Source organism: Amaranthus tricolor, chromosome 2, assembly GCF_026212465.1.
Source record: "Amaranthus tricolor cultivar Red isolate AtriRed21 chromosome 2, ASM2621246v1, whole genome shotgun sequence".
Lineage (NCBI taxonomy): Eukaryota > Viridiplantae > Streptophyta > Magnoliopsida > Caryophyllales > Amaranthaceae > Amaranthus > Amaranthus tricolor.
In genome coordinates this window covers 2,570,008-2,596,567 of record NC_080048.1, presented here as the reverse complement: position 1 = coordinate 2,596,567, position 26,560 = coordinate 2,570,008, and the positions used below count along the sequence as shown (strand labels likewise).

The 26,560-nt window shown below is 30.1% G+C and overlaps 3 protein-coding genes and 1 non-coding gene across 4 annotated transcripts; 3 read left to right on the top strand and 1 right to left on the bottom strand.

Annotated features, from left to right (window-relative positions):
• Positions 1 to 1,241: 1,241 nt before the first annotated feature.
• Positions 1,242 to 6,167, top strand: LOC130806631 (transmembrane ascorbate ferrireductase 1). Its single transcript, XM_057671782.1, has 4 exons — positions 1,242 to 1,723; positions 4,111 to 4,159; positions 4,528 to 4,727; positions 5,579 to 6,167. The coding sequence occupies exons 1-4, from the start codon at positions 1,580 to 1,582 to the stop codon at positions 5,885 to 5,887; spliced, it is 702 nt and encodes a 233-aa protein (XP_057527765.1). The 5' UTR covers positions 1,242 to 1,579; the 3' UTR covers positions 5,888 to 6,167.
• A 2,840-nt stretch (positions 6,168 to 9,007) lies between these two features.
• On the top strand, positions 9,008 to 17,609 carry LOC130806218 (remorin-like). Its single transcript, XM_057671213.1, has 6 exons — positions 9,008 to 9,147; positions 14,146 to 14,391; positions 15,464 to 15,574; positions 16,136 to 16,223; positions 16,530 to 16,611; positions 17,212 to 17,609. Exons 2-6 carry the CDS (start codon positions 14,223 to 14,225, stop codon positions 17,404 to 17,406), a joined length of 645 nt encoding a protein of 214 aa, XP_057527196.1. The 5' UTR covers positions 9,008 to 9,147; positions 14,146 to 14,222; the 3' UTR covers positions 17,407 to 17,609.
• A 1,200-nt stretch (positions 17,610 to 18,809) lies between these two features.
• Positions 18,810 to 23,589, bottom strand: LOC130805390 (transcription factor MYB17-like). The gene is made up of 3 exons (XM_057670163.1): positions 23,433 to 23,589; positions 19,738 to 19,867; positions 18,810 to 19,275 (listed from the first exon to the last, which is right to left on the bottom strand). The coding sequence occupies exons 1-3, from the start codon at positions 23,587 to 23,589 to the stop codon at positions 18,810 to 18,812; spliced, it is 753 nt and encodes a 250-aa protein (XP_057526146.1).
• Positions 21,012 to 21,082, top strand: TRNAG-GCC (transfer RNA glycine (anticodon GCC)). The gene has a single exon. It is a non-coding gene; the product is annotated as a tRNA-Gly (tRNA).
• Positions 23,590 to 26,560: the final 2,971 nt, after the last annotated feature.

The following is a 26,560-nucleotide window of genomic DNA, read 5'->3' as shown; positions in this document are numbered from 1 at the left end:
TTTCAAAAAAAATTATTTGATATAATTTTCATAAAACTCTTTCATATAATAGTTTTTGGTAATTGGTTGTTAGTGATTTGCTTGTCTTTTTTAATCATATGTATTAATATTATACTAATTTTTAAATGAGACAGTCTCACGGTGAGACCATCACTATTGGGTTGGCCCAATATATACATTTTGTATTAAAGTGATTACTTATAACATTAAAATAATCATTTATAATCTTAAAATATTCACTTTTTATAGTTTTAGTAGTCTTAGAGCAATCACTTATAACTTTAAAACGATCACTTTCAATCTTAAAGTAATCAATTAAAAAAATTGACTATTTATATTGGCCCGTCTCATGGTGAGACGGTCTCATATAAGGCGAGCCGTTAATATTATTCATTTTTTTGTTTGTTAACTGTTAAGACTTGAGAAATTTATTTGATAAAAAATATTGTTTTAACTGTTGACTTTTTATTAGAGAAAAAGTATATTAAGATGACAATAGCCGATTAAAAAGCTCCAAAAAGTACTCCATCCATTCTTATATATTTGTCCATTTACTTTTTGCACATATTTCAAAACAAATTTTGAGTTTTGATATCACTTAGTACGCATTATAAAAAAATTTAAAAAATTATATATTAAAATTCTTTACATCAAAATGAATCTAACAAAATTTCAAGTAAATAGTTTTTACCTTTAATATATACTTTAAAAATTAAATTTAAATTTCTCACTTCTAAATTGGAAAAAAATTTAAAGTGAACAAACAAAAAAAATAATAAAGGAAGCATTTTTTTTTAGTGTTGACTTTTAACTTAAAAGTCATTTCAATTTAACTAATTTAAAAGCTAAAAATGTAGTACTAATTTGCCAAACATACTCATATAATTCAAAAAAAACTTTGATTGCCGTGTTTTCTTGTTTATAATATAATATTAATAATTTAATAGGAATATTAATATTAATATTTAATTTAGAAAGCACCTTGTGAGTAATGATAAAGTTATCTTGTAATTTATGCTCTTTTAAAGAATTGTAAATATAAAATACCTTCAACTCAAAAAAAAATATTAACTACTTTGTTGGTATATCAAGTTGGGTAAAAATATAAAATAAATTAGATTTAAGAAATGAGTGGATAAAATTAGAGAATGAATGAATGTCATATTTGTGGGCGAGATTAAGAAAAAATTATATTGACGGTCTAATTTTTACTGAAATAGAAAAGAATGTAATTAAGCAACCCAAAATAAAAATTAAATGTAAATTATTTAACACTAACTAGTTTATCTACCGTTTGCCCAATGCTCATCATCACCAAGTTTAATTTCAAAATGGTCCATGGGAGAATTTTATATATTTTTCATTTAATTTCGAAAAAGAAATTAAGGTTTTTGCCCAATCTAATGTAAAATATCTGACGGCTAAGATTGGAAGTCACCACTAAAAAATTTATAAAACCCCAATCTCAGTTTTAAAGTCTATTAAGGGCTCCAAAATAGAAGAGAATCCTTTTTCAACAAAAAACGAATTTCAGTATCACAAAAGGAGAGAGAAAGAGAAAGAAGAAAACAAAGAAGATATGGCGGGAATAGTAAAGGCAACTCCATTGACGTTTGTGGTACACGCGCTTGCAGTAGTGAGTGCAGTTATGGTATTGATCTGGTGTATTCATTACAGAGGTGGTTTAGCCTGGGAAGCTACTGATAAAAGTCTCATCTTCAACGTACGTTCTACCCTTACTACTTCTCTTGAAATAAATTTTATTCTTACTTCTTAATACTTAGTATTACTGTTATTTTCGATTTAATTTCAATCATTTTTTTTGTTTTTATGGTATTTTAAATCTAATTTTTCCGTTTTAGGAGAAATTACTAATTTTCTTTCGGAAAAAAGGAAAAATGAAATAGGTAATTTTTGTGATGAAATATGGGGCGTTGATTATCATACCTAATTTAGAAACAAAAGAACAAATAATCGATTATCGAGTTTTTCGATTGGGATAAGTAATTTTCCTTTTTTTGTTTCAAAATTTATTTTTAAATTTAATCCAGGGGAAGTATAGATCCAATTATATTTGAGGGTGAGCAATGCTGCATACTTTGGGGATGAAATTGTTGACTTAAGATTATTGTTTAGCTTGAGAATAATGTTGAAGTTATTATATTATCCCTGTTTTTATATTGGAGACAAATTGTGATTTAGGTGAGAAAACTATGACATTTCTACACTTTTGTTGTTGTGAAACGCTAATAGACTAATAGTATTAAATAAATCAATAAATAATGGCAGATAAATTTTACATGTGTGCATAGTCAAACCAGCTAACCTTCAACTATGTTCATCATTGCATCCATATTGTGTTGCAAGGCACCTTATATTTAAAATAAAATTTAGGTGTGGAATTAATTGAGTGTGTTTAATCTTTAAATTTTTTAGGGGCTATGAAAATCATTAATAATCTTTTAATTTATAATATCATTTTAAAATTTTATTATAATTATTCACATGTGATTCTATTTCGAATAATTAAAAAAGATTAACTAACATATAAATGTACTAGAATATCCTTTTCATTACCTATTAATTTTTGAATTAAATTTCATTAGGTTTAAGTGCACTTAAGTCACGTCTTCTTGAGTGGGTCTTGTTATTTATATGTCTAATGACAAATTTATCAATGACTATAATTGTTGATTCTATTATTGAAATTAAGACTTTGAGATAGTTATTGTTATATCAGGAAAATATAAATGGACTCTTGCTAATGTTGTTGATAATAATAATAACCTTAATAATTTGATTACTCCATAAGCTCTGAGAACTCGAGTTCAGCACTTTCCTTAGATTAAATTACTTTTTAATTAATTCAAATAAATTTTTATCGTTGAGTTTGCCTCTTTGTTATCCAAATTTAAATCTTTGAAATTTGAATATGAGTACGACATTTGAACACATTAATTTAAATCAAATATATTTCTCTATAATTTTGTTGAATCAGACATTTAGATATGTACTTATGTCAAATATGATTTCTATGTCAAGAGTAATAGAGGTTTGCCTTGGTTTTTCCCGGAAAATATAATGACGGAAATTTGATGAATCACGCAGAACTTGTTCTAGAATATCCCTGTCTTACCATTAATATGTGGCCAATCGGGTGCCACATGTAAATCTTTGACTTTATTAGAAGTATTTGATTGATGTGATAAGATAATACTCCTATCTATTATGGAAAACAAATTTACTAGATAGATGGTGGGCAATTAAAGAACTCAAATCTTTCTTTCTCTAGATATAGATAGATCATTGCATTGATCAATAAAGGATGAAGACGTACATTTTATCACTTTGTGCTGATGTTTTTACCAATTCTTATCTTACTTGGTTTGGTTTATTTAATTTGTACTATTCAATTGGGAGACATAAGTGGTCATTAATTTGTACATCTTTGTCCTACATGTTTTGACTTGTGTTTTATTCAGTTTAGCTATTAGCGTTTGATTTTAAGCTCATCATAAAATATAATTTACCCTCTAATTTTGCTGAAGCTTTTAATTTTAGTTTGTTAGTGAGAAAATAAGATAAAAAAATATTTAAATAAAAAAATGTATAAATGAAATAAAGAGAAATAACCATGTAAAAAATAACCTTTTCTTCTTTGACGAAGAAATTGAAAATTTTCCTTTTTGTGCGGGCATGTGAATGAAAAGTTGGGGAGTCGGTAGTTTTGAGCTATGTCACATGTATATGGCTATGGATATCGGATATGGGTGTGGGTCCAATTCGATTCAGCAATTTGAAAAAATATTTGAGTTTTTTGTCTAAAATAAAATATTAAATATAATACCCATGTCCAAGTATTGGGGAATAGAGTTACAACGAAAAATTTACGTAATATACGTTTTGGGGTGAATAATTTAAAAGAACTAGAAATAAGCATCAAAATTATGTTAATGTCAAGGAACCAAATTTACAGCATATTAAGTTTAAAATTATAACAAAATGAAGCTTTAATGTTGTGTTTAATTTTGTCTAAGGAGTAAGAAGTACTAATCATTGAACAATTTATAATTGGTGCTCACTCTTGGTTCATACTTTACTTTTTGACAGATTCACCCTGTTCTGATGTTAATCGGTTTCATCATACTTGGGGGTGAAGGTAACCAATCACTTTATTATCATCAATTTCTTCACATTTGCAAGCATCATTTATTTTTGTTACTTCTTTCATCATTCTAAATTTGCTAGATTTTTTATTTTTGGAAAGTGCGGTATCCAAATGTGAGGTAAGTTGTAAAAAGAAGAGCGCTCCCTCCCCGCAACAATGACATAAGATTTGACCATGTTTTACGACTTTTATCACTAATACATCATAACAATCCACCCTTATCCGGTTTTGGAACCATGAGCACTCAATAAGGAAAAGATAATAATGTAGCTAATTCATCAGGAGAGATGGGGTGATATTTAGCTGAAATTGTAAAAACTACTCCTGATTCTAACATGTTAATTACAACTTAATTGCAGCAATTATAAGCTACAAATCTCTGCCCTTGAAGAAAGATGTGAAGAAAATAATTCATTTAGTGTTGCATGCTATTGCACTAATTCTTGGTATAATCGGAGTATGGGCTGCTTTCAAGTTCCACAATGAGAGTGGAATCCTTAACTTGTACAGTTTACATTCTTGGCTTGGTATCGGCACCATCAGCCTCTACGGCATTCAAGTATACTTTCATTCTATGCTTATACTATCATCCTTTTACTTGTTTCAGTGTCATACGATTCACTAAAGTACTTGTGCATTTGGGATTTTTTTAAACTAAGTCAATCATTAATTATGTGGAGTATTGTTTTGGAAAGTGATAGTCACATGGGAACCCTTTTTGGCCCAAAACTTTTCAGACCAGACGTTTATTGGTCTGTGATAGACACATGGAGGCCTGTTTGGGCCCAAAACATTTTAGCCTGATAAAGGACACTTGGGCCCATCTGACACAAACATGAAATCTGTTAACAACTTCACAAATTTTGTACACTAATTCTCATTTAAGTTGGTCTATTTATCTAATTGTGAGACAATCTTCAATTAAACTATATAGTCCAACTTAATTCATTAAACATTCACTTTAAATAATAGAACACTGAATTTTTTTTAGAATTTGAGCCATTTGTATGAACTTCTCTCGCAATAAAATGGTCTCATACAAAATTTGTCTCAATCAGTTTATTGTATATGAGACTGTCTCATGGTGGGACGGATTCATACAATCAATCAATTTCTCTAATTGATCACTTTAAGATTGTAAGTGATCACTTTAAGGTTATAAGTGATCCATCACTTAAAAACCATAAAAAATGATCAATTTTAGGAAATAATCCAATAGAGATGGTTTTACGTGAAACTGTCTCATTTGAGAATTCGTTCATATTTTCATAAATTTAACTCTTTGTAATTTTAATTATACATTGATCAAAATAGTACATTAGAGTGAAAGCTACTGGTAGTAAGTAATTTGAGGTAGATAAATTACTATCTACTTAATTAGGCTTCTAATTTGATTCCAAAACATTGCAGTGGATATATGGATTTGTAGTATTCTTCTACCCAGGAGGAAACACTTCCATTAGAAGCGAATCCCTTCCATGGCATGTTTTGTTTGGGATCTTTGTATATGCATTAGCCATTGCTACTGCAGCAATTGGATTCTTGGAGAAGCTCACATTCCTTCAAAATGGAGGCCTCGACAAATTCGGTTCCGAAGCTTTTCTTGTTAACTTCACTGCCATTGCCACTATCCTTTTTGGTGCCTTTGTTTTGTTGACTGTTTATGCTCAGAAAGATCAGGAAGAAGAAGACTATGCAGGTAGTTATTCTGCTATTTGAATTTCTGGGATCCGTAGCGGATCCGGATATCTGAATTTCAAAACCCGGATTCAAATATCTAATATTTTGGATCGTATGCAATTATGGTACGTTGTTGCTATGTGTATGAATATTACTTTGGGGTTTCTTGTATCAACTTTTGTATTACTTTCTATTCTTTTAAAGAGTAAACTTGTGTTGTAAACTTAGTAGTAAATAGCAATAATCTTGTTCATGATGCGAAATATGTTAGTACCTTTTTTTGAACAATAAAATATTGATTTGTAATAGATTTTGTGTATGGTTTTGTGCTAAATTCTTGTTACACATTATTCATATTATGACATATAAAATGTAAATTTTAATTTTTTTTGACAAATTAGTTTATATTGGGTTGGTTTGGTTCTAATTAAAATTGTGTTGTATTAAATAATTTTTTCAATTTTTAAATACTTTCAACAATTTGATTTTTACGCTATTTACAGGTGTTGTTTTGACCTTATTTGTTGATTAGCTTTTAACAACAAAATGTAATGATGCAGTTGGATTCATCTAAATAATACTTGTGATAAATAATTTATTAACGATTGTTATTGGCTTAAATATAACTAGAAATAATATCAATTAAAAAAATACATTGACATATGTACGTATTTTGAGATGTGCCCACCCAAAAATAAAAATAGAGTAAATATATGATTTTGGATTTGTATTCAACAACCTCTTCCCTCTTGAATGTATTACTTATAAAGTTATAATTGCGTCATATCTAAATCACGTGTTCAACATTAATTAAAAACAATATGATGAGATAATTGGCAAGTGGCGCAAATTAATCAGTCTTCTTTGTTGAAGAACTTCCCAAGTAGATCAACTTAGCAATGGGTGAGTAATTAACCCATTAGCCCCCCACCCACACACACTTGCACAAAACAAACGAATGCTTTTGGATTACTCATATTTTTCTTTTGGTTACTAAAGGAAAATACTTCAGATAAGTAGAGATGATAAGTTTCTTTGGGGGGAAGGGGTTTAGAGTATAAAAATAATTAAAGTCAGAGACCGTAATCATCAATTTAAGGTTTTGGTTGAGTCGATCTCTTAATATGGTAATGGAGCCATTATAACATGTGGTTATAGTTTCAAATGTCACTCACTCTTTATTTAAAGTGGAATGTTTAACGTCACATTTGAAGATGGTACGTATTGCACTCACACTTCTAATCTAAAGGGTTCCTGTGTGAGGGGACGTATTAAAAGTATAAAACATATCTTGAAATCTACATTATTAGCTTGAGCTTTTCATTAAATTGATTTTGTTTTATTTATTTATGATTTTTTTTTGTGCCGAGAGAATTATAAGATAAGGACAAATTTTATTGAAGCGGTTCTGACTTCACTCAATCGTTTCGTGCAAGAACTTATCTTTTAAGCATATTTTTAGAGCTGAAGAACTCTTTGGTCGCATCTTCCTTCATGGGTATAAGTTGCCGTCTTTCTCCTCCTCCTTATCCTGGTCATAATTTTTTATGAATGTGATAAACTAAATATGAGGATGACGACGAGGAAAAATATTATTGGAGATATCAATTTTGGGTTGTGAATATACGGATACCACCCTGACATCACATGAAATCTAATTTACTTGAGATTGAAACTACTAATTAGGTCATATAGAGGTATAAACTTAATTGTTGATTAACACTAATGTCAACTATTAATATGCTGGTTACTTGCATACCACTCCTCTAATCATGTGATGAGCTATAGAGTATAGCCAAAATGGTATCTCACCTACTTCCAATTACCATCATGGGTCTTAGTGGGGGATGTCACCTGAATTTTGACAATTTAAAGCCTAAAATTGCACTCCACATTTAATTTTAAATTAAAATATACTCCTTCCAATTAAAAGTAATTATCTCATTTAATTTTTTGAAACTATTAATTAATCACTCTTAATTTGTATTTTATTTTTAATTTATATGTCAAACGATAGTCAAGTGGGATCTTATAATTTGATTCATCTCAATATAAATTTTATTAATATCAATTTTTTATATATTTCAATTAAGCATCAATTAGAATTATTTATAATTAAATTAGTGTATTAGATAAAATGTTAAAATCAAATAGGAAAATAAATACTCATAAATCTATATTAAATGAATATATTATAATTAGATCGTAGAGCATATCACGTATGATAAACAAAGCAAATTCATATAGAAAAATAGTTTGTCAAAAATCTTTAGGCTATGTTAAAGTTATATCTATGTTCAGATACTTATTATTATACGGAGATTTGGTTTTCCGAAATGTATGCTAAATTGCTAATATAAAATTTATGATCAAAATAACACAATATTGATATGCATGCTCTCTATTCTTTTGAGTTTGCTATTGAAAGTGATAATTCCTCTTATAAGTTACAACATGTTATTTTCATTAACAAATTCAAAGTGACAGTAAATTTTATTGATATTCAGAACGTACTTGATGATCTGACATTTCTCGACCTTTTAACCAAATCAGACTTTGACCTGATTTCAAAATGTATTTAAATTATGTAAAAACCAATAAACCAATGTAATCATAAGACTCGATTTTCAACTAATCCAAAACACATAACATGAAATCGACCCGATGACCCTAACAACTACCACTGAGGTAAACAGTTCATTTTCCACTTGCTTTTTTTTATTATAAATGTTTTCCCATTTATATATGAGCAATAAATAAATAAATAAATAAATAAAATGGAGAAAGAATGATAGCAATGAAAAGGCAAAATTGGCCTTACTTCCTCCGTTCCAATATACTTGCTACATTTAACCTTTTACGTAATTTAATGTGTTATTTTGATAATTAATATATTGGACAATATACATTTAATAATTATAAAAGTTAATAATATGAAAATATGCGATTAGAGAATTCAAACAAAATCTCACTTAACTATAAGTTTTCTTACAAATTAATCACAATATATAAAATAAAGTTAAATAATAGATAGTGTCAATAATAGAAATAGGGGGAAGCGTTTTAGAAGAGAGGGAGTATATGTTTAATTTGTGTTGGTTGATAGCATTGGCACCTAATATCTCATTATTTTCAATCCAGCTAATCCTTTCTTCTGTCTTTTTCATTAACTTCCCTCAAATTCCTTCTAACTTCTTTCCCAAATCCCACCTCATTTCTACCACCTTACATAACTTACAAAAATAAACTCCTTATTTTTCCCTTCTCTATTCTCCCTTAATATTTTTAAAGTTTCATATTGTTAGGAATATGCAAAGAATATTATTGGATTATTATTAGGAAGATATTATTCTAAGAGATAATTGAGGTATTTACTCCATGATTATAGAGTTGACTAGAATAATTTAATACCTAAAATAATCCTATGACATTGTATTAATATCTTTTCCTTGGAATGAAGATGAACAAGCCCTTTTACTACTTTTCTTGATTTATCATGGTATCAGACGCTCGGGGAAACTAAAAAAAAAAAAAAAAAAAAAAAAAATAAATAAATAAAATTACTTGATCAATTCTTATGGCAGACAATCAAAACCCACCACCGCTGCCTTCTCGTATGGATATTACCTCCCCGTTCTATCTTGGTCCTCATGATAGACCAGGTGATTTCATTACTCCAACCCGATTAAAGGGAGATAATTATGATGAGTGGGCATCGGATATTCAAACCGCTCTTGAAGCTAGAAGAAAATTTGGTTTCTTAAATGGAACAATTACTTCGCCTGTTTCGCATTGCACACAGGAAGATTGGAGTACTATACATGCTATGTTGATCTCTTGGCTTATGAACACGATCGATCCGGAGGTCAAGAGTACTCTATCAAAATACAAGGATGCAAAGCGTCTTTGGGATACTCTTAAATCAAGATTTGCTATGGTCAATGGTCCGCGTATTCAGCAAATCAAATCCGCTATTTCACGATGTGAGCAAACAAAAATGATGTCAGTTGCTACATATTTTGGCAAATTGACAGCATTGTGGGAAGAACTTAACACTTATGAACCATTGATTACATGTTCTTGTTGTATGAATTGTACTGCTGGACAGGAGCATGAGAAAAGGCGTGATAATAACAGGCTTCATCAATTTCTCATGGGTTTGCATTCTGATTATCATGCTCAAACACGTGCAAATATTCTTTCACAAGATCCTTTACCGTCCCTTGATAGAGCGTATCAGTTGGTTGTTCAGGATGAACGGGTTCGACTCGCCAAAGGACTTTCGATTGACAAGCCTCCTGATGCAGTAGGCTTTGCCGTTCGTACCTCCACAACCACAGCCACACAAGAAGCTTCGAATGATCAGAAAGACAGATCAGACAAATCTTTCCTTTTCTGCACACATTGCAAGAAAAGAGGTCATGTGATTTCAGGGTGTTTCGAGCTTATTGGGTATCCTGATTGGTGGCCTGGTTCGTCCAAGGTGCAGGGAGGAGGAGCGGGTCGTGGAAAACCACAATATCACGGCCGAAACAAACCACCTGCACGTGCTAATATGGCTGCAGCAGCCAGCCGTGGGTCAAGCAACAGCAGCTCAACACTGGCAGCAACTTCTTCGCCTCCTTCCTCTATCTTTTCGGCAGAACAATGGAAGGCACTTGCGACTTTTATCGGTAACACCAAAATTCCCGATGATAGATTGAATGGTAAGTTTAATCACACTTTGTGGATCATTGATACCGGGGCCTCTAGACATGTTACTTGCATTGATTCCTGGCTATTGGATGCACATACTGTATCTTGTCCAGTAGGCCTACCCAATGGGAAGTCGTTGACTGCAACCAAGCAGGGTTCAATTAAATTAGCACCAAAATTAATTCTTCACAATGTTCTCTTTGTTCCGGAATTAAATTGTAATTTAATTTCTGTATCGCAGTTAATTGATGATATGCAATGTACTGTACAATTTACTTCCTCTTCGTGTACTATACAGGACCCACTGAGGGAGTTGATTGGGACGAGTGTTAGGCGGGATGGACTTTTCTACTTCCACGGTGTGGATCCGGTACAACATGTCTCTGTCAATGTGGTTTCTTCAACTTTGGAACTATGGCACAAAAGAATGGGGCATCCTTCGGAAAGAGTAGTAAAACTTCTCCCTCCCGTTAGCAATTGTAAGGGTATTTTGAATAAAGCATGTGAGATTTGTTTTCGTGCTAAACACCCTAGAAATAAATTTAATCTGAGTGAGAAAAGGGCATCCAGAATTTTTGAGAAAATACATTGTGATTTATGGGGGTCATACCGACATCCTTCCTCTTGTGGTGCCCGTTATTTTTTGACTATTGTGGATGATTATTCTCGTGCTGTATGGATTTATTTACTACTTGATAAAACAGAAGTTTTTCATATTTTCCTGTCATTTGTTGCTATGGTTGATAGACAATTCTCTCAAACTATTAAAGTAGTTCAAAGTGACAACGGCACTGAGTTTAATTGCTTGCTTGACTATTTTAATGCTACTGGTATTTTGTTCCAAAAATCATGTGTGGGGACACCTCAACAAAATGGTCGAGTTGAGCGAAAACACAAACACATCCTTAATGTAGGGAGGGCTTTGAGATTTCAAGCCAATTTACCTATATATTTTTGGGGAGAGAGTGTCTTAGCCGCGGCTCATCTAATAAATCGAACACCTTCTCCAATACTTCAAAATAAGACTCCCTATGAAATTTTGTTTAACAACACACCTTCCTATGACACAATTCGGGTCTTTGGTTGTCTATGTTTTGCTCAAAATAAAGATTGCAAAGGTGACAAATTTGCAAGCAAAAGCCGCAAGTGTGTTTTTGTGGGTTACCCCTTTGGTCAAAAAGGATGGAGGTTGTTTGATTTAGATTTGAAGAAATTCTTTGTGTCCCGTGATGTCAAATTTTTTGAAGACATTTTTCCTTTTGATGACCCAATATCAACAAATATAGAACCCACAAATATTGTTCCTATGTATGATAATGTGGACTGTGAATTTACGGAGTGTTTTGATGCAAATTGTGGTGTTTACGAGACTCCGAATGCACTTGACACTACTCAACATCGAGCTGCCCAGACCAGCGAACAGCCAGCAGGCACTGGCCAACCCGCAGCTGCTACCAGCTCCGCTTCTGGTCAGCCAGCTACTTTTCAATCACCCACTGGGCAGCTGTACCCTCAACCGCCACGACATGTCACTCAACCGCTGCCACAAATAATCCAACAGCAATCCAATCCACAAAATAGCACCAGAAATCCTCAAAACCAGCAGTTTATTGAGCCTCCAAACTCGGAATTGGGTCGTGGTCTGAGAACAAAAATTCCATCAGTAAAACTTCGAGACTTTGTTCTTGAACCTGTCACTCATACAGTTGTAGCTAAAAGTCCATCTGCTTCCGCGTCTAACATCTCTTCTCCAACGCATCCCTCAGGTACTCCTTATCCTATAGCACACTATATAAATTGTAACAGTTTTTCTATGCGATACAAAAATTTTATTGCAGCTGTAATTTCTGGCAAAGAACCAAGATCCTTTAAGGAAGCCATGAAGGATGAAGGATGGAGAAAATCAATGAAACATGAAATACAGGCTCTTGAAAAAAAATGGCACCTGGACAATGGAAAATCTTCCACCTGGTAAGCGGGCCCTAGGTTGCCAATGGGTCTACAGAATCAAGTACAGATCCGACGGAAGTGTTGAACGTCTAAAGTCTAGATTGGTTGTGTTTGGTAACCATCAACAGGAAGGCATTGACTACACTGAAACTTTTGCTCCTGTGGCTAAAATGGTTACTGTTCGGGTATTTCTTGCTATTGCAGCCTCTAAAAACTGGGAATTACATCAAATGGATGTTCACAACGCCTTCCTTCATGGTGATCTCCATGAGGAAGTTTACATGAAACTTCCTCCCGGTTTTGAATCTTCTCACCCAACCAAGGTATGCCGTCTTCGAAAATCTTTGTATGGATTAAAGCAAGCGCCTAGATGTTGGTTTGCTAAACTCGTTTCTGCTTTGAAAGATTATGGTTTTCTTCAATCATACTCTGATTATTCTCTGTTCACTTACACTAAAGGATCTGTGCAAATTAATGTCCTGGTTTATGTTGATGATATCATTATTTCTGGAAATAATTCTGCCTCTTTGCAAGTTTTTAAAGCCTATCTCAGTGATTGTTTTCATATGAAGGACCTTGGTCCTTTGAAATATTTTTTGGGTATTGAAGTTGCTCGAAGTAAGACTGGATTATTTCTTTGTCAAAGAAAGTATGCCCTTGATATAATTTCTGAAGCTGGTTTATTAGGCTCTAAACCCGTTGGGGTTCCCATTGAGCAAAATCATCGTCTGGGTTTGGCCACTGGGGAACGACTTTCTGATCCAGCAAAATACCGACGTCTCGTTGGAAGATTGATCTACTTGGCCGTTACTAGGCCTGATTTGGCCTACTCAGTTCATGTCTTATCCCAGTTCATGCAGGAACCTAGGTCTGAGCACTGGGATGCAGCGATTCGTGTTGTTCGATACTTGAAGGGAACACCGGGGCAGGGTATCTTATTGAGATCTGATAGTGAATTAAGCTTGCAAGGGTGGTGTGATTCGGATTGGGCGGCATGTCCGATCACTCGCCGGTCTCTGACCGGATGGCTCGTTTTTCTAGGTCATTCGCCTATATCATGGAAGACTAAAAAGCAGAACACAGTTTCTCGCAGTTCGACAGAGGCAGAATATCGTTCTATGGCAGCCATTACTTGTGAATTAAAGTGGTTGAAAGGCCTGCTTTTGAGCCTAGGGGTTAATCATCCTAAAGCTATCACATTATTTTGTGATAGTCAATCTGCTTTACACATTGCCAAGAATCCTATTTTTCATGAGCGCACAAAACATATTGAAGTTGACTGTCATTTTGTACGTGATGCAATTATTGAGGGCCTCATTGATCCAGCTTATGTTTCCACACATTCTCAACTTGCTGATATCTTCACTAAGGCACTTGGTAAACCTCAGTTTGATTACTTACTAAGCAAGTTGGGCATGTATTCTCCACCTGCTCCAACTTGAGGGGGGGTGTTAGGAATATGCAAAGAATATTATTGGATTATTATTAGGAAGATATTATTCTAAGAGATAATTGAGATATTTACTCCATGATTATAGAGTTGACTAGAATAATTTAATACCTAAAATAATCCTATGACATTGTATTAATATCTTTTCCTTGGAATGAAGATGAACAAGCCCTTTTACTACTTTTCTTGATTTATCACATATAAAGTTTAATTATTTTGTTAATTAATTATAATTATAATTATAATTGTTGATAATAATATTATTATAGTAAGATACATATGGCAACAGAGGAAGCCAAGAAGGTGGAGACCGAATCACCTGCGCCGCCGGCAACTCCGCCGCAAGAATCACCGGAAATTCCACCGGTTACTGTTGAAGAGAAAACAGTCGTTCCCACAACTGTGGAAGAATCCCATGAACCAGAAAAAACTCCTGTTTCTGTTGAAAGTTAGTTAACTATTTCTATATTATAACTTCTTTCTGTTTTTTATATAATCTATAATTCTTTTACAAATTTTTTTATTCGGATAAGTTTAAAGAATCCCTTCAGGTAGACATGCGGAATTTCAATCACTAGATTAATTTATGATTATCAAATGATTTATAATATTCGGTTTTATTTGTAGTTAATTTCTTGATCAATTTTATGCGTAATTCATAAATATTTTATTATTTTGGTAGTTTAATTGATTTGAATATTATTGAATTTTTATTATTACTAGAAAGAAATATTGCTGTTAAATATTTTTGTAATGATCAACTATGATTGTGAAGATGTTCAAAATTATGAGTTATATAAGTTATAACTAGTTAAGTAGTGATAAGTACATAAAAGCTAGGACAATTTATTTTGATTATTAAATCATTAGCATAAAGGTAATAGGCAAAGAAACAATACTTTTGTTTTTTGGTAATCAATCATTCAATGTGTTTATTCCAAAATAGTAATTGAGAAAAAGCCAATTTTTCATGTGTCTTATACAAACTTTTAAAAATCGGCTTGAAAATAGAAAAATATTTAATTATTCAATATAATTTATCAAAAAATTGATTAGTTAGTATCAAAAATATTGTATCATGTAAAATTTATAATTCCATAAGAAAATTTTGCTTTTTATAAAAAAAATATATTTTTCTATATGTAATATTGATGTATATACAGTACTATATGCATACTAATCTATATGTTACTCAAGCTTAATTTGTACTCTATATAACGTATCAATTTCAAATATAAAGATGATAGAATTATGTTCACTTTTCTTTCTTTTTGAATTTAATTTAAGGTTGTAGGTATCTTTTATGTAAAAAATTTATTATATATATATATATGTGAATCGTAAATATGTTTTTTTACACCTATTAATCTAGCTAATAATATATATATAACTATGTAATTTATGAAATCAAATTTAATTTTACCTTATTTTATGTAATTTTGTGATTTATTTGAGTTATATTTTATTGGATCAAAACATGTTATATATAACTGATTTTTTTGTTTATGTTGAATGGACAGAGGTTACAGAATCTTCTGCGGAGAAGCCTAAGGACGAAAAACCTCCAAAGGAGAAGCCTAAGGAGGAAAATATTGTAGAAGAAAAACTTTCCGAGGGTTCAGTCGGAAGAGGTAATGGTTTCATACATTTGAATTGTTTTTGAAGTTGTTCATTCTTGAATAAGGTATAAATTAAATTTTTTTGATTTTGAATTTAATAAATAATAGTAAAATGACCAGCTCATTCGTGCTATATGAAGTTGCAAATAATAATTTGTTATTAATGTCAATTAAAAGTAACATTTTTTTGATTACAAAGTGTAAGATTGTATATATAAGGTAAATAATCTGGCATAATTGTGAATCACTTAATAATGTTAACTTAGACTTTAGAATGGTGTTGTATAGTTGTCAAGAAGCTATAAATTTAGGAATATAGCAAATTTGACAAATATTTATTCGACCTCGTGGGCTTTTAATTTTGAACTTTTATTATTTCATATCAAAACTTTCTACCACCTGCTCTATCTTAATATAATTGAATATATTATATATGATGTACTATTTGCAACCACTATTCTTTATGCCTTGTGTAGTCGGCCATATTGCATATGTCCAGAACCTTCGGTAACACTTTATATATATTTTTAACTAATATAATGTAATAATATCTTTACTATTGTGGTTAATTAGATGCTGAACTTGCTCGAGTTGAAACCCAGAAGAGAATGTCACTCATCAGTGCTTGGGAAGAAAGTGAGAAGTCCAAAGCTGAAAACAAGTAAGATTTATCTTAATTTAAGAGTTAAATGGCCTTCTTAATCATCCCATGATGTGAAATAAACATTACTCTATTATGAATACAATTTTGGGTTAAGCTTCTTTGTTATCTCAAATGCAAAATAATTTGACTGATATACATATCATTTGAATCCGTAACTTTGTTAAAAAATCAACTCAATTAAAAGTTTAAATTAACAGTATAAAGTATTGGTTGTGGCTCGAGGATATCTCATGATCTTTCAATATAAACCCTTAAGTGAAAATTTTGTGAGATTTTTAACCAAGTACTAATTGAATTGAGTAGGGCACACAAAAAAGTTGCTGCTATAGAAGCATGGGAGAACAGCAAGAAAGCATCTGTTGAAGCAGAGCTGAAGAGAATTGAGGTATACATTATTTCCATCAACAACATTTCATTACCCTACCAACCATTTATATATAATCCATTAATTATTCTCCAAATAACTAAAAAATCTTGGCTCTATTGAAAATCGAAACGAGATTACTCTTATCAGTGAATTTTACAGTACGGTAAAAGTCGTTTAAGATTGAATCATAGAGTCGTAAAATTATACATCACGATGCCATCAAGAAATTAATAAATTAAATTGAAATTTTAAGTTGATGGTTAAGATCCTAGGATAAGTTGTATTCTCTAACATGCCTATCACATGAGAGCCCTTTGGGCTAAAAGTGTGGATGCAACATAAATCTTTTTATACCTAGCGTTAAATATGTTACTTTAAATGAGGGGTAGTTAAGATTTAAACCTGTGACTAGTTGTCACGTTGGCTTTTAATACCATGTCAAAGAACAAACTCAACCAAAAGTTTAAGTTGATGGTTGAGGCCCGAGGATATGTTGTATACTCTTAAAGATCCTACCATAATTTGGATCACTCGCCTGTTTTTGAATCGTAGAATCGTTGAGCAGAATCGAGATTTTAATAACAATAATTTTAAACAATGATGCATACATGATTACAGGAAAAGCTAGAGAAAAAGAAAGCGGAATATGCAGAAAAAATGAAGAACAAAGTAGCAATGATTCACAAAGAAGCCGAAGAAAAGAAGGCATTAGTTGAAGCCAAACGTGCTGAAGATGTTCTGAAAGCAGAAGAAGCAGCTGCTAAATACCGTACCACAGGAAAACCTCCTAAGAAACTTCTTGGTTTGTTCTAGATATACTAATTACTTTCATTAATTATGTTAATTAAACTTAATTATGTGAATTAAGTTTCGTAATCCCGTTAATTTGTTGTTTTATTTGTACATGTGTTATATGGTTTGGTTATGTGTATATTATTTGTTTTTGTATGTTGATATGATTTGTGTTATGTAAATAAATTCAATATTGGACCACAAGTAATGTCTAATCTCAAGTTTGTTTTGTTATACTTTGAGTTGTTTTATAATTATATAAAATATATATATTTTTTTTTAAGTTTGTATCATATAATTTAAAAGTAAACTTTTATATATTTAAATTATATGGTGTAAATTAAAAGTGATTGAGAAAATATGTGATATTAGAGTTGACGTTAGACCCTCCAAGATTCATATGGAAGGAACTTTTGGTGTTGTAAGACTCCATGTCATTATAGAGTATAGAAGTATAATACTACTCTCTTACTTTGCAACACTATTTTCATAAAAAATGTCATTTAAATTTACATAATGTTAAAAATTTGGAGAGATAGAGAAATAATATGTATTGATTTTTGAAGTTTTAGTCTTTTTCTAATGCTTGTTTAATAAAAAGCTATAAATTGTGATAATGATAATAGATTCAAAAAAAATATGTTTTTTTTAATTTCTGGTGACATTGAAACTTTATTTTCAAATATGTATTTTTTCTTCACAAAATTTTATTACTATCTAATACCTCTCATTTAAATAGTTATAATTAGGTGAGATCGAATTTTGTGAAAAAGCAAAATCTTAGGTGTTAAACAAATCACGAGCTTGAATGTTCATGAGCCGTTATAAAATTATATAGTTTATTAGAAAGTGTTTAATTATTTTTACAAGGATAGAAATTATTCAACAAAAGCGCACAATTTTGAATATTTTTGAATTTATAGATAAAACATTTTATATTTCTAATGCTCAAGTGGCACAATCTACACCTGATAAAACAGAAGAAAGCAAAAGAGAAAGAAGAAACAAAATTCTTGTATTGATAGAATTGTGTTAAAACAAGAAGAAGCAGTACAGGCCTATATATATATATAGGCTACTTTTATACAGCTGTCAAACAAGAAACTAAAAGAACATAACTAAGTAAGTAGTAACAAACTAAAAAAGACAGGTCAGCAAAGAACACTAAACTCAGCAGCAGACAGACACAAACATCACAGTAGGCATCTCACCACATCAACTCTGATTGTCACAGCAACCCTTTGTGCAGCTTGTTGTATTTGTATGTTCCCTTTGGAGAAGCTTAGCTTGCAGCAATAGAACTAATATGATCATTACTATGATCAATAACACCAAAGTGCAAAATATCGATCTTCACCTGACCCTCCCCATTCACTCGATCTACCATATGATCCAAAAAAACACACTAACGTTAGTTTTGAAAACTAATCAATTGTTGGCGAATCCAGCAACATATTCATTGCTTTATCTGAACAATCCCCAGAATCAGCAGGCCCACAGTATGTACTTTTCTGCTGCTCATTTCTAATTATGGGCCCAACTTGGCCTGTTACCCCCGAGCAGGCTTCTGGAGAATTTGAGGCCCAATTAGTTTTCGAGGCCCGCCCATTTCTGAAGGATTCACCTACCTCAGTGTTCCACAAGTATAGAAACTTATCGGAGTTGGTTGTATAGAATTCTGAAGGGGTTTGGAAGGAAAATGATAGTCGAGCCTCAGTCTCTAATCGGATACTTTCCCATTGAACCATATGTCGGGATGTGCGCGACTCGGGTGTTATAGTTTTTAGTTCGATTTGGTTTGCGGTTTTGTGTTTTTTCAAGTAACTATTATAGTGATTCTTTACGTCATTGTCGGTTCTTCCTGGTAGCCTTTCTGCTATTGCGGCCCACCTGCAAGCAATGGCGATCTAGAATTTTAACTATGAAGTCCTTGAAAATGAATATAATAATTAGAGGAAAAACAAAAAAAATATTATCGTTTTTGTATGAGACTATTTCACTATGAAGCGAACTCATATAATTAGCTTATTATTCTAAACAATCACTTTATGATCGTAAGTGATTATTTAAGGTTATAAGCGATCATTTTCAAACTAAAAAATGTTCATTTTAAAATTGTAAATGATTACTTAAATGCTATACGTAATCACTTTAAAATAATAAATACACATCAAATCAGTCCAAACTACTCAATATAATCTCACCGTGAAACAATTTCATATTAAAAATTTGTAAAAAAAATATAGAGGGGACATGACGTATTTGCTTGAAATGTTTGACATTTTTTTATAATTTTTCTTCAACTTTAAGATATTTAACATAGGTGAATAAATTAGAATAGTAAAAAAGTACCTATTACCAAGAAGACCTTGAAGTTGAATTACGATGTTTGATTCGTGCTTACTGAAAGGACCTCGTTTTATGTCCGGCCTTAGATAGTTTTGCCATCGAAGACGACAACTTTTTCCACATCGATTTATCCCTACATAATATAACAAATTAATGTTTAAAATGTGATATAAATAATAAAAAAATATACAAATGAATGATTGATGTTTCTTTCTAGGTTTGTAATTTTGAATTTTACTTAAACAATCTGAACTTAACCTATTTTTTTACTGAATTCAATATTTTGTGTTGAATATACTTTTTTTTTTAAATGTGTTGAACATATATTAGGTGTGATTTTGTGATACACTGATAGAAATTATAAAAGTTAATTTTTTCTTTATTTAAATAACATAATTTTCTATAAAAAATATCACGGATTATCATCTATATATTTGTTATTCCTAACTAAAAATAACTTGATGATTTTTAATTTTTATATAAAAGTTATTGATATTAAAAAGTACTTCCTCCTTTTTTCACATCACTTTTTACATCTATTTTAAAATAAATGTTGAGTCTTGATATCTCTTAATATGCATAATAAAAAAATGTAAAAATTATATATTAAAATTTTTTCCATTTGGACGAATCTAATAAAATTTCACATGAATATATTATTTCTTGAATATATATTTGTATATGACAATCTTATCAAGAGACGTGTCCCAAATATGAATTAAATTGCTCAATTAACACAAATTGTCAATATGAGCTCCCTTGTATTAACATCGTTTCACCGATGGATAATCTCTTACCAGAGTAACTCATAAAAAAACAGTTCGTCTTGTATGAGACCGTCTGACCATGAGATGAGTCTATATAATAGCCAATTTCATCAATTGTTTACTTTAAGATCATATATAATCGTTTTAAGATTATGACTAATCACTCTAAAACCATAAAGAGTGATTATATAAAATTATAAGTGATCATTTTAAGACAAAAAAATATATATATTAGGCCAACCCAATAGAGAAGTCTTACCGTGACGCCGTTTCATTTAAGAATTAGCATTAAAAAAAAAAAAAAAAAAAGAAAAAAAAGTAGTACACTTATTTGGGCCTTACCAAGAACTGATGGATAGAAATCATCAAAAATTGCACCCAAGAAACGAATCATATAACACTACTGCACTACAGTTGTTTGTGACTTTAAGGTGGGCCATGCTTAATCGGTTAGATTTAATAGACTTGAGTTTGTAAATTAACAAAATATAATATACAACTAGCAGTCTAGCACCAGTGGTCTAGTGGTAGAATAGTACCCTGCCACGGTACAGACCCGGGTTCGATTCCCGGCTGGTGCAACTTTCTTGGAGTTTTGAATTTTTTTCAAAGCTATTCTGGTACGGTTTTTGATAAAGCACGCATAAGCTTTGCTTTGATTTTTTTGAAATTATTACTCCCAATATTTTTAGTTTGCATTAAAAAATATACTTCTTTTTCTTGTACTAAATATTTGCTACAAGAGAGACGAAAATGATCTGGATTTTTTTTTTGATGTATTAACATGACATATATTCATCCGAAAATCCAAATTAGGAAAAGTATATAGGAGCATAATTAGAATAAACTCATTGAAATTAGGAAACAATTTATATATTTATAAATTTTCTTATACAATTATGAAAAATGATATTCATAGCTCTATGGGGCTGTATGTGTGAAGTGCTAACTCTAAGTAAAACATTAATTACACTAATATATGACTAGGTGATAACCAATAATTATATAACCAACTTAATAATTTATACTTCTTCGTTTCATAATACTTGCTACTGATAGTGACATTTTCCCACATAACATATCAAACTCAGTAGCAAGTATAATAAAACAGAAAAAGTACTAAACTAGTAGTATCGTATCATACTCCCTCATTATTCATTCTTCACATCTTTTTCAAATTGAAATTTTACGAAGTTTGTTCTTTATGAATCTTTTTATTATTATCTTTTGACGTTTTTTTAACAAAAATAATCTCAGTTGTCTAAACACAATTTGATAAAAAGGTATTACATGTTTCCTTTTTTACCCGCAAGCCACAATATGCTCTTGATTCTCTCGTATTAATGTTACATATTTCATTATGACCCCTCGTCTTTTTACGAAACCCTTTTCACTCCTTTTTACAATAATATATCATTCTTCAAAATTCCTTCACATATTTCAAATGAAAAAAACAAATAAAATTAAAGAAAAAATCGCATAAATATATAGGCTTATTCAAAACAGCTCGACCCGTTCGATCCGATTCGTTGACCCGCAATATATATAACGGGTCAATTTTTAAAAAAATTGCAAGCCACGGGGTCGGATACCCAACCCACCATAACTGGGTCGAGTCACGGGCCGCAATTAAATTTAAACGGATACCCGTTTACCCGCTTAAAAACTAAAACACTTATGTTTTTAGGGTTTGCAAGTTAACAGCAGTTCCCTTAGTCTTACTGACTTCATTTTCAATTTTTCAGCATTTCACTTTCATGTTTGTTTGGCATTCTATTTTCAAGTCATGATAGAGAACCCTGCAATTCTTTTAGCCAAATTCTTCCTGTATCTTTTTTTCATTTTAAACTTTGTTTCTCCTCCATCTTTTAACTTTGCTTCTCCTTCAATTTTTAGTCTCATCTTAGTCTTCATTAAAACAGATGGTATGTATTTTTTCTGATATTTCTACTTTTCTTCTTCATTTTTTTTTTCTTATTTTTTCTTCTAAGTTTAGATTGTTGATTTCTTCATTGTTTTTTTTTTTGTTCTTAGTTTTTTATGTTTATTAATCAAATTTGTTGTTATTTTTTTCAGCTTTGTTCTTGATTTTTTTGTGTAATTATCGTTTGAAAGTTTAATTTTTCCATCTTGATTTCGTTTTTTGTTCTGATTCCGTTTGTTATTTCTGTCTTTTTGTTGTTTAGTTTTTTTTTTCTTAGTTTTAATTGGTCTCGGTTTGTTTAGTATTTTAGTTAATTATTTTTTTTGTTCTTAATTCTTTTGGTTTTAAATCCTACATAGTCACAAATAAACTCAGCCCAACATACTAAAAATTCAACCGGGTACCCGATGTTCTGACCCTACTTATCCGGATGTCTAGATTAATTGGGCCGGGACACGGGCCGTTAAAAAGGTGCCCAATTAACCGGTTACTTAGCTTTTCGGGTAACCGTTAATAAACATCCCTACATAAATATAACCCTTAAGAATACATTTATCATTACCCAAATATTAAATCATAAAAGTACATATGCATATACAAGATTAATACATTATAAAGTAAATAATAATCATGAGTGGAGATTTATGAGTTGAATCATGAGGTAACTTAGAGACAGGGGCAGAGTAAAAATTAACATGAAGGCTCATTGCAATTTCAAAACTTATAATATTTTTTCAATAACTTTGTATCTTTAAATATTTGACATACACTATATAATAAAATTTTAAAGCCCTCAAATTTTTAGGATTCCTACGGTCAAACATGTTGGACATGCTCAAAACCTTCCCTATTTAGGGGTTAAAAACATTCCTTTTTACCCTTATAAATAAAGTTTCGACTTTCAATTTCTCACCACCTACAAAAACTTAATTTCTCATAAATCTCGTGTATAAAGAATTATTCTTCAATCTTATCCGATAAAAAAATAATAAAAAAGTGTAACAAACCTGCATGCATAGGAAGGGATTTCCATTTAACATGATGACCATTGTTGTTACTTAGAAAATCAATAAGTTTTTGATCTTCTTCTGGACTCCAAGCCCCTTTCTTCTTATTATTAATATTATCACACCATTTTATGGAACAACTTGTTGGTTTTCTCATCTTTTTTAACAAACCTCATGATTTACACTATAAAGAATATAATTTCGTCTTTTTATATATATTGCTAAAAATATAAAAAAATTACTTAAATGAATTAATGAAAAAAAATTGAACAGAAAGAAATGAAATTAATGAGTGAAAAGACAATTCAGTGAATGAAGATTTTGACTGTGATTTAAGTGACAAATATTTGAAGTGTAGACTTGTAGTTTCAGTACATATTGAGTTGAATTTAATGCATCATGTCATTTACTAATTTCGAGAAGTACTATTTCCTGAGTTTTAATTTTATGCAAAATAAATTTAAATGGGAGTTACTAATAATAATTATTTTATTTTATTTTATTTTTGAATCAGAATAAGCTAGCTAAAGATTTTACCAAAATATTATGAAGTATTTGTTTACAGTAATTCAAAAATTTTAATATTATTGGTATCAAAATATTTGCAAAATTAGATAACAAAATGTTAAAATCTGATTCCACAGTATTTAGAGAAATATAGAATATTTTTAACTACAAAAATAAAGTTTTTAGAACAAAATTACAGGTATTTTCTTTTATTTTTCATTGAGAAGTATTTGATTATTTATAAAAGACCATATATATATATATATATATATATATATATATATATATGCCTTCCAAGAGTTAAATATCATTTAAGTCTGAGTTTTGTCAAAGAGTGTCACAGCTCATAGGTGTAATGACTACCTAGTAGGGAAATTTAATTCTATACTTTATATCATAACTTCAAAATTATTTTTCGTCTAAATAATAAGGATAGTATTGATAACTATTTACTCCGTTATAAAATACTTACAATGTTTACTTTTTTAATTCATTTAATACACTAATTTAATCCTTAATATCTATAATTATGTATAATAAAAACTTAAAAAAATTTGATATTAATAATGTTTGCATTGAGACGAATTAAACAAAATTCCACTTAATTTTATTTTGACTTATAAATTAAAAATTAATCACAAATAAAGTAAAATATGTAAATAGTATAATTATTTCCAATATTAAAAGTAAATCAGAACAGCGAAAGTAGTAATTAAAATGTTCCTTAAAGCTAACTAGTACGTAATTCAATGACACAATTATCAAATATTTTAGATCTCTAACAATATATGTTTAAGTCGTTGAAAAAATATTTATAATCAGAATGTGATTCAAATTAGCATTGGTAGATTTACCATCCAAAATTATGAGTAGCATTAATTTACTATAGTAAATAATTAAAAAAATTATAAAAAATTTGGCAGAGTTTTGTTAACAACCCACACAAATTACTTATAATTAGAATTAGAATTTATCTATACAAATAGAATAATCATACATTCTATTAATTTTACTGTATAATAGCAAAAAGAAAATTAATTGTGAGCATGTCATTTGTCTTTTTTTCATTGGTTAGTATTAATGAAATTTTGCAGATTTTCATTTTTTACACTTATAATATTTATAAATTTATATTTTCAGAAAAACTCATACATTAGTGGATGCAATAAATCACAATTATTCCAATTACACAGTTGTATATAAATGCATTGTTTAAAAAATTATAATGAGAAATATTTAATGTACAGTGTAGAACATTATATATTATCTGATAAAATTCTTGAATTACACCGCGTAGAAAATTATACTCTAGAATAAATTACATTTATTCCAGTGTAATTGTAATTACACAATTTAGAAAATTATACAGCAAAATTATATCGTGTATAAAATTATACAACAATTTAGGAAATTATTTGAAGTACATAACAGCACCTTTTGCCATCAATTGTTATTTAAAACTAAAATGACAAAAAATTCAATTAATTGATCATGAAAATCAGTCATTTATATTATTAGACTATCATAATTACAATTTCGAATTTTAGAAAAAATGTAAAGTATGGTCTGCAATCTTAAATTTCATTAAAATATTAAACATATTTAAAAATTCCTGTATTATCCTAGTATTATAATAATCCCTAGAAATGAGAAAGAAAAGAAAAAATCCTAACTTCTAAAACACAAAAATGAAAAATGTTAATTTTTTTTAATCCATAGATAGTACGTGCAACGGAACGCTTAAGTGTAGATCTGCATATGGAAACTAGTACTTGTTGGGTGTTTAAAATCGGATAACGGGTCGACCCGGATCCATAAATTCGAATATTCAGTTTTTTGGATACCCAAAAATATGATTTGGTTTCGACCAGAATTAAACCGGGTAATCCGGATACGCTGTTTAAATCGGGTCGGATCCGGATACCCCGGTTTTATTAGAATGTTTTTTATTATTTTTTTTTGTCTTTTTTCGTTCAACCATGCATTTTTTTATCTCTATTTTTATTTATAATATTTTTTATATAAAATTAAAATACTTATTTTTCAAAAATATTTAGCTTAATTAGTCATAAAAGACAAATTAAGAAAATTAAAGAATAATATTATTACACATTGGATTAAGTAAGAACAATCATAAAATAAAATATCTACAGGAGAAAAATAATATTAAGATTAAACCCAAGATTAGCTTAATAGATACCATCATTATTTTATTTATGAAAAAAGTAAAAAGAAAAAAACAGATACCGGATATCCAATTTCCAAGAATATATGACTCGAATCCGGATTATCCGGTTTGTGATCGAAAACCGGATAAATTATCCGATTTTAAAAACATGATGATTCGGATTGGGTATTTTTGCACAGCCCTTGTTGCCATATACATGTAACATTGTAATGAATAACAATGTATATAAATAATCAATAATGTAAATTATAAACATAAGTAACCTGCACGCACAGGAAAGGATTGTCATTTGACTCAATAATCTGAATTTAAGTTGTATTTAAGTGCATTTAGTCATTTATTGTAGAAAAATTATATTTGTTATGATCTTAATTTTTCTGAAAATATGAATTTATGAGTGAATTTCAGATACTAGATTAGAGCAGCTTTTTTT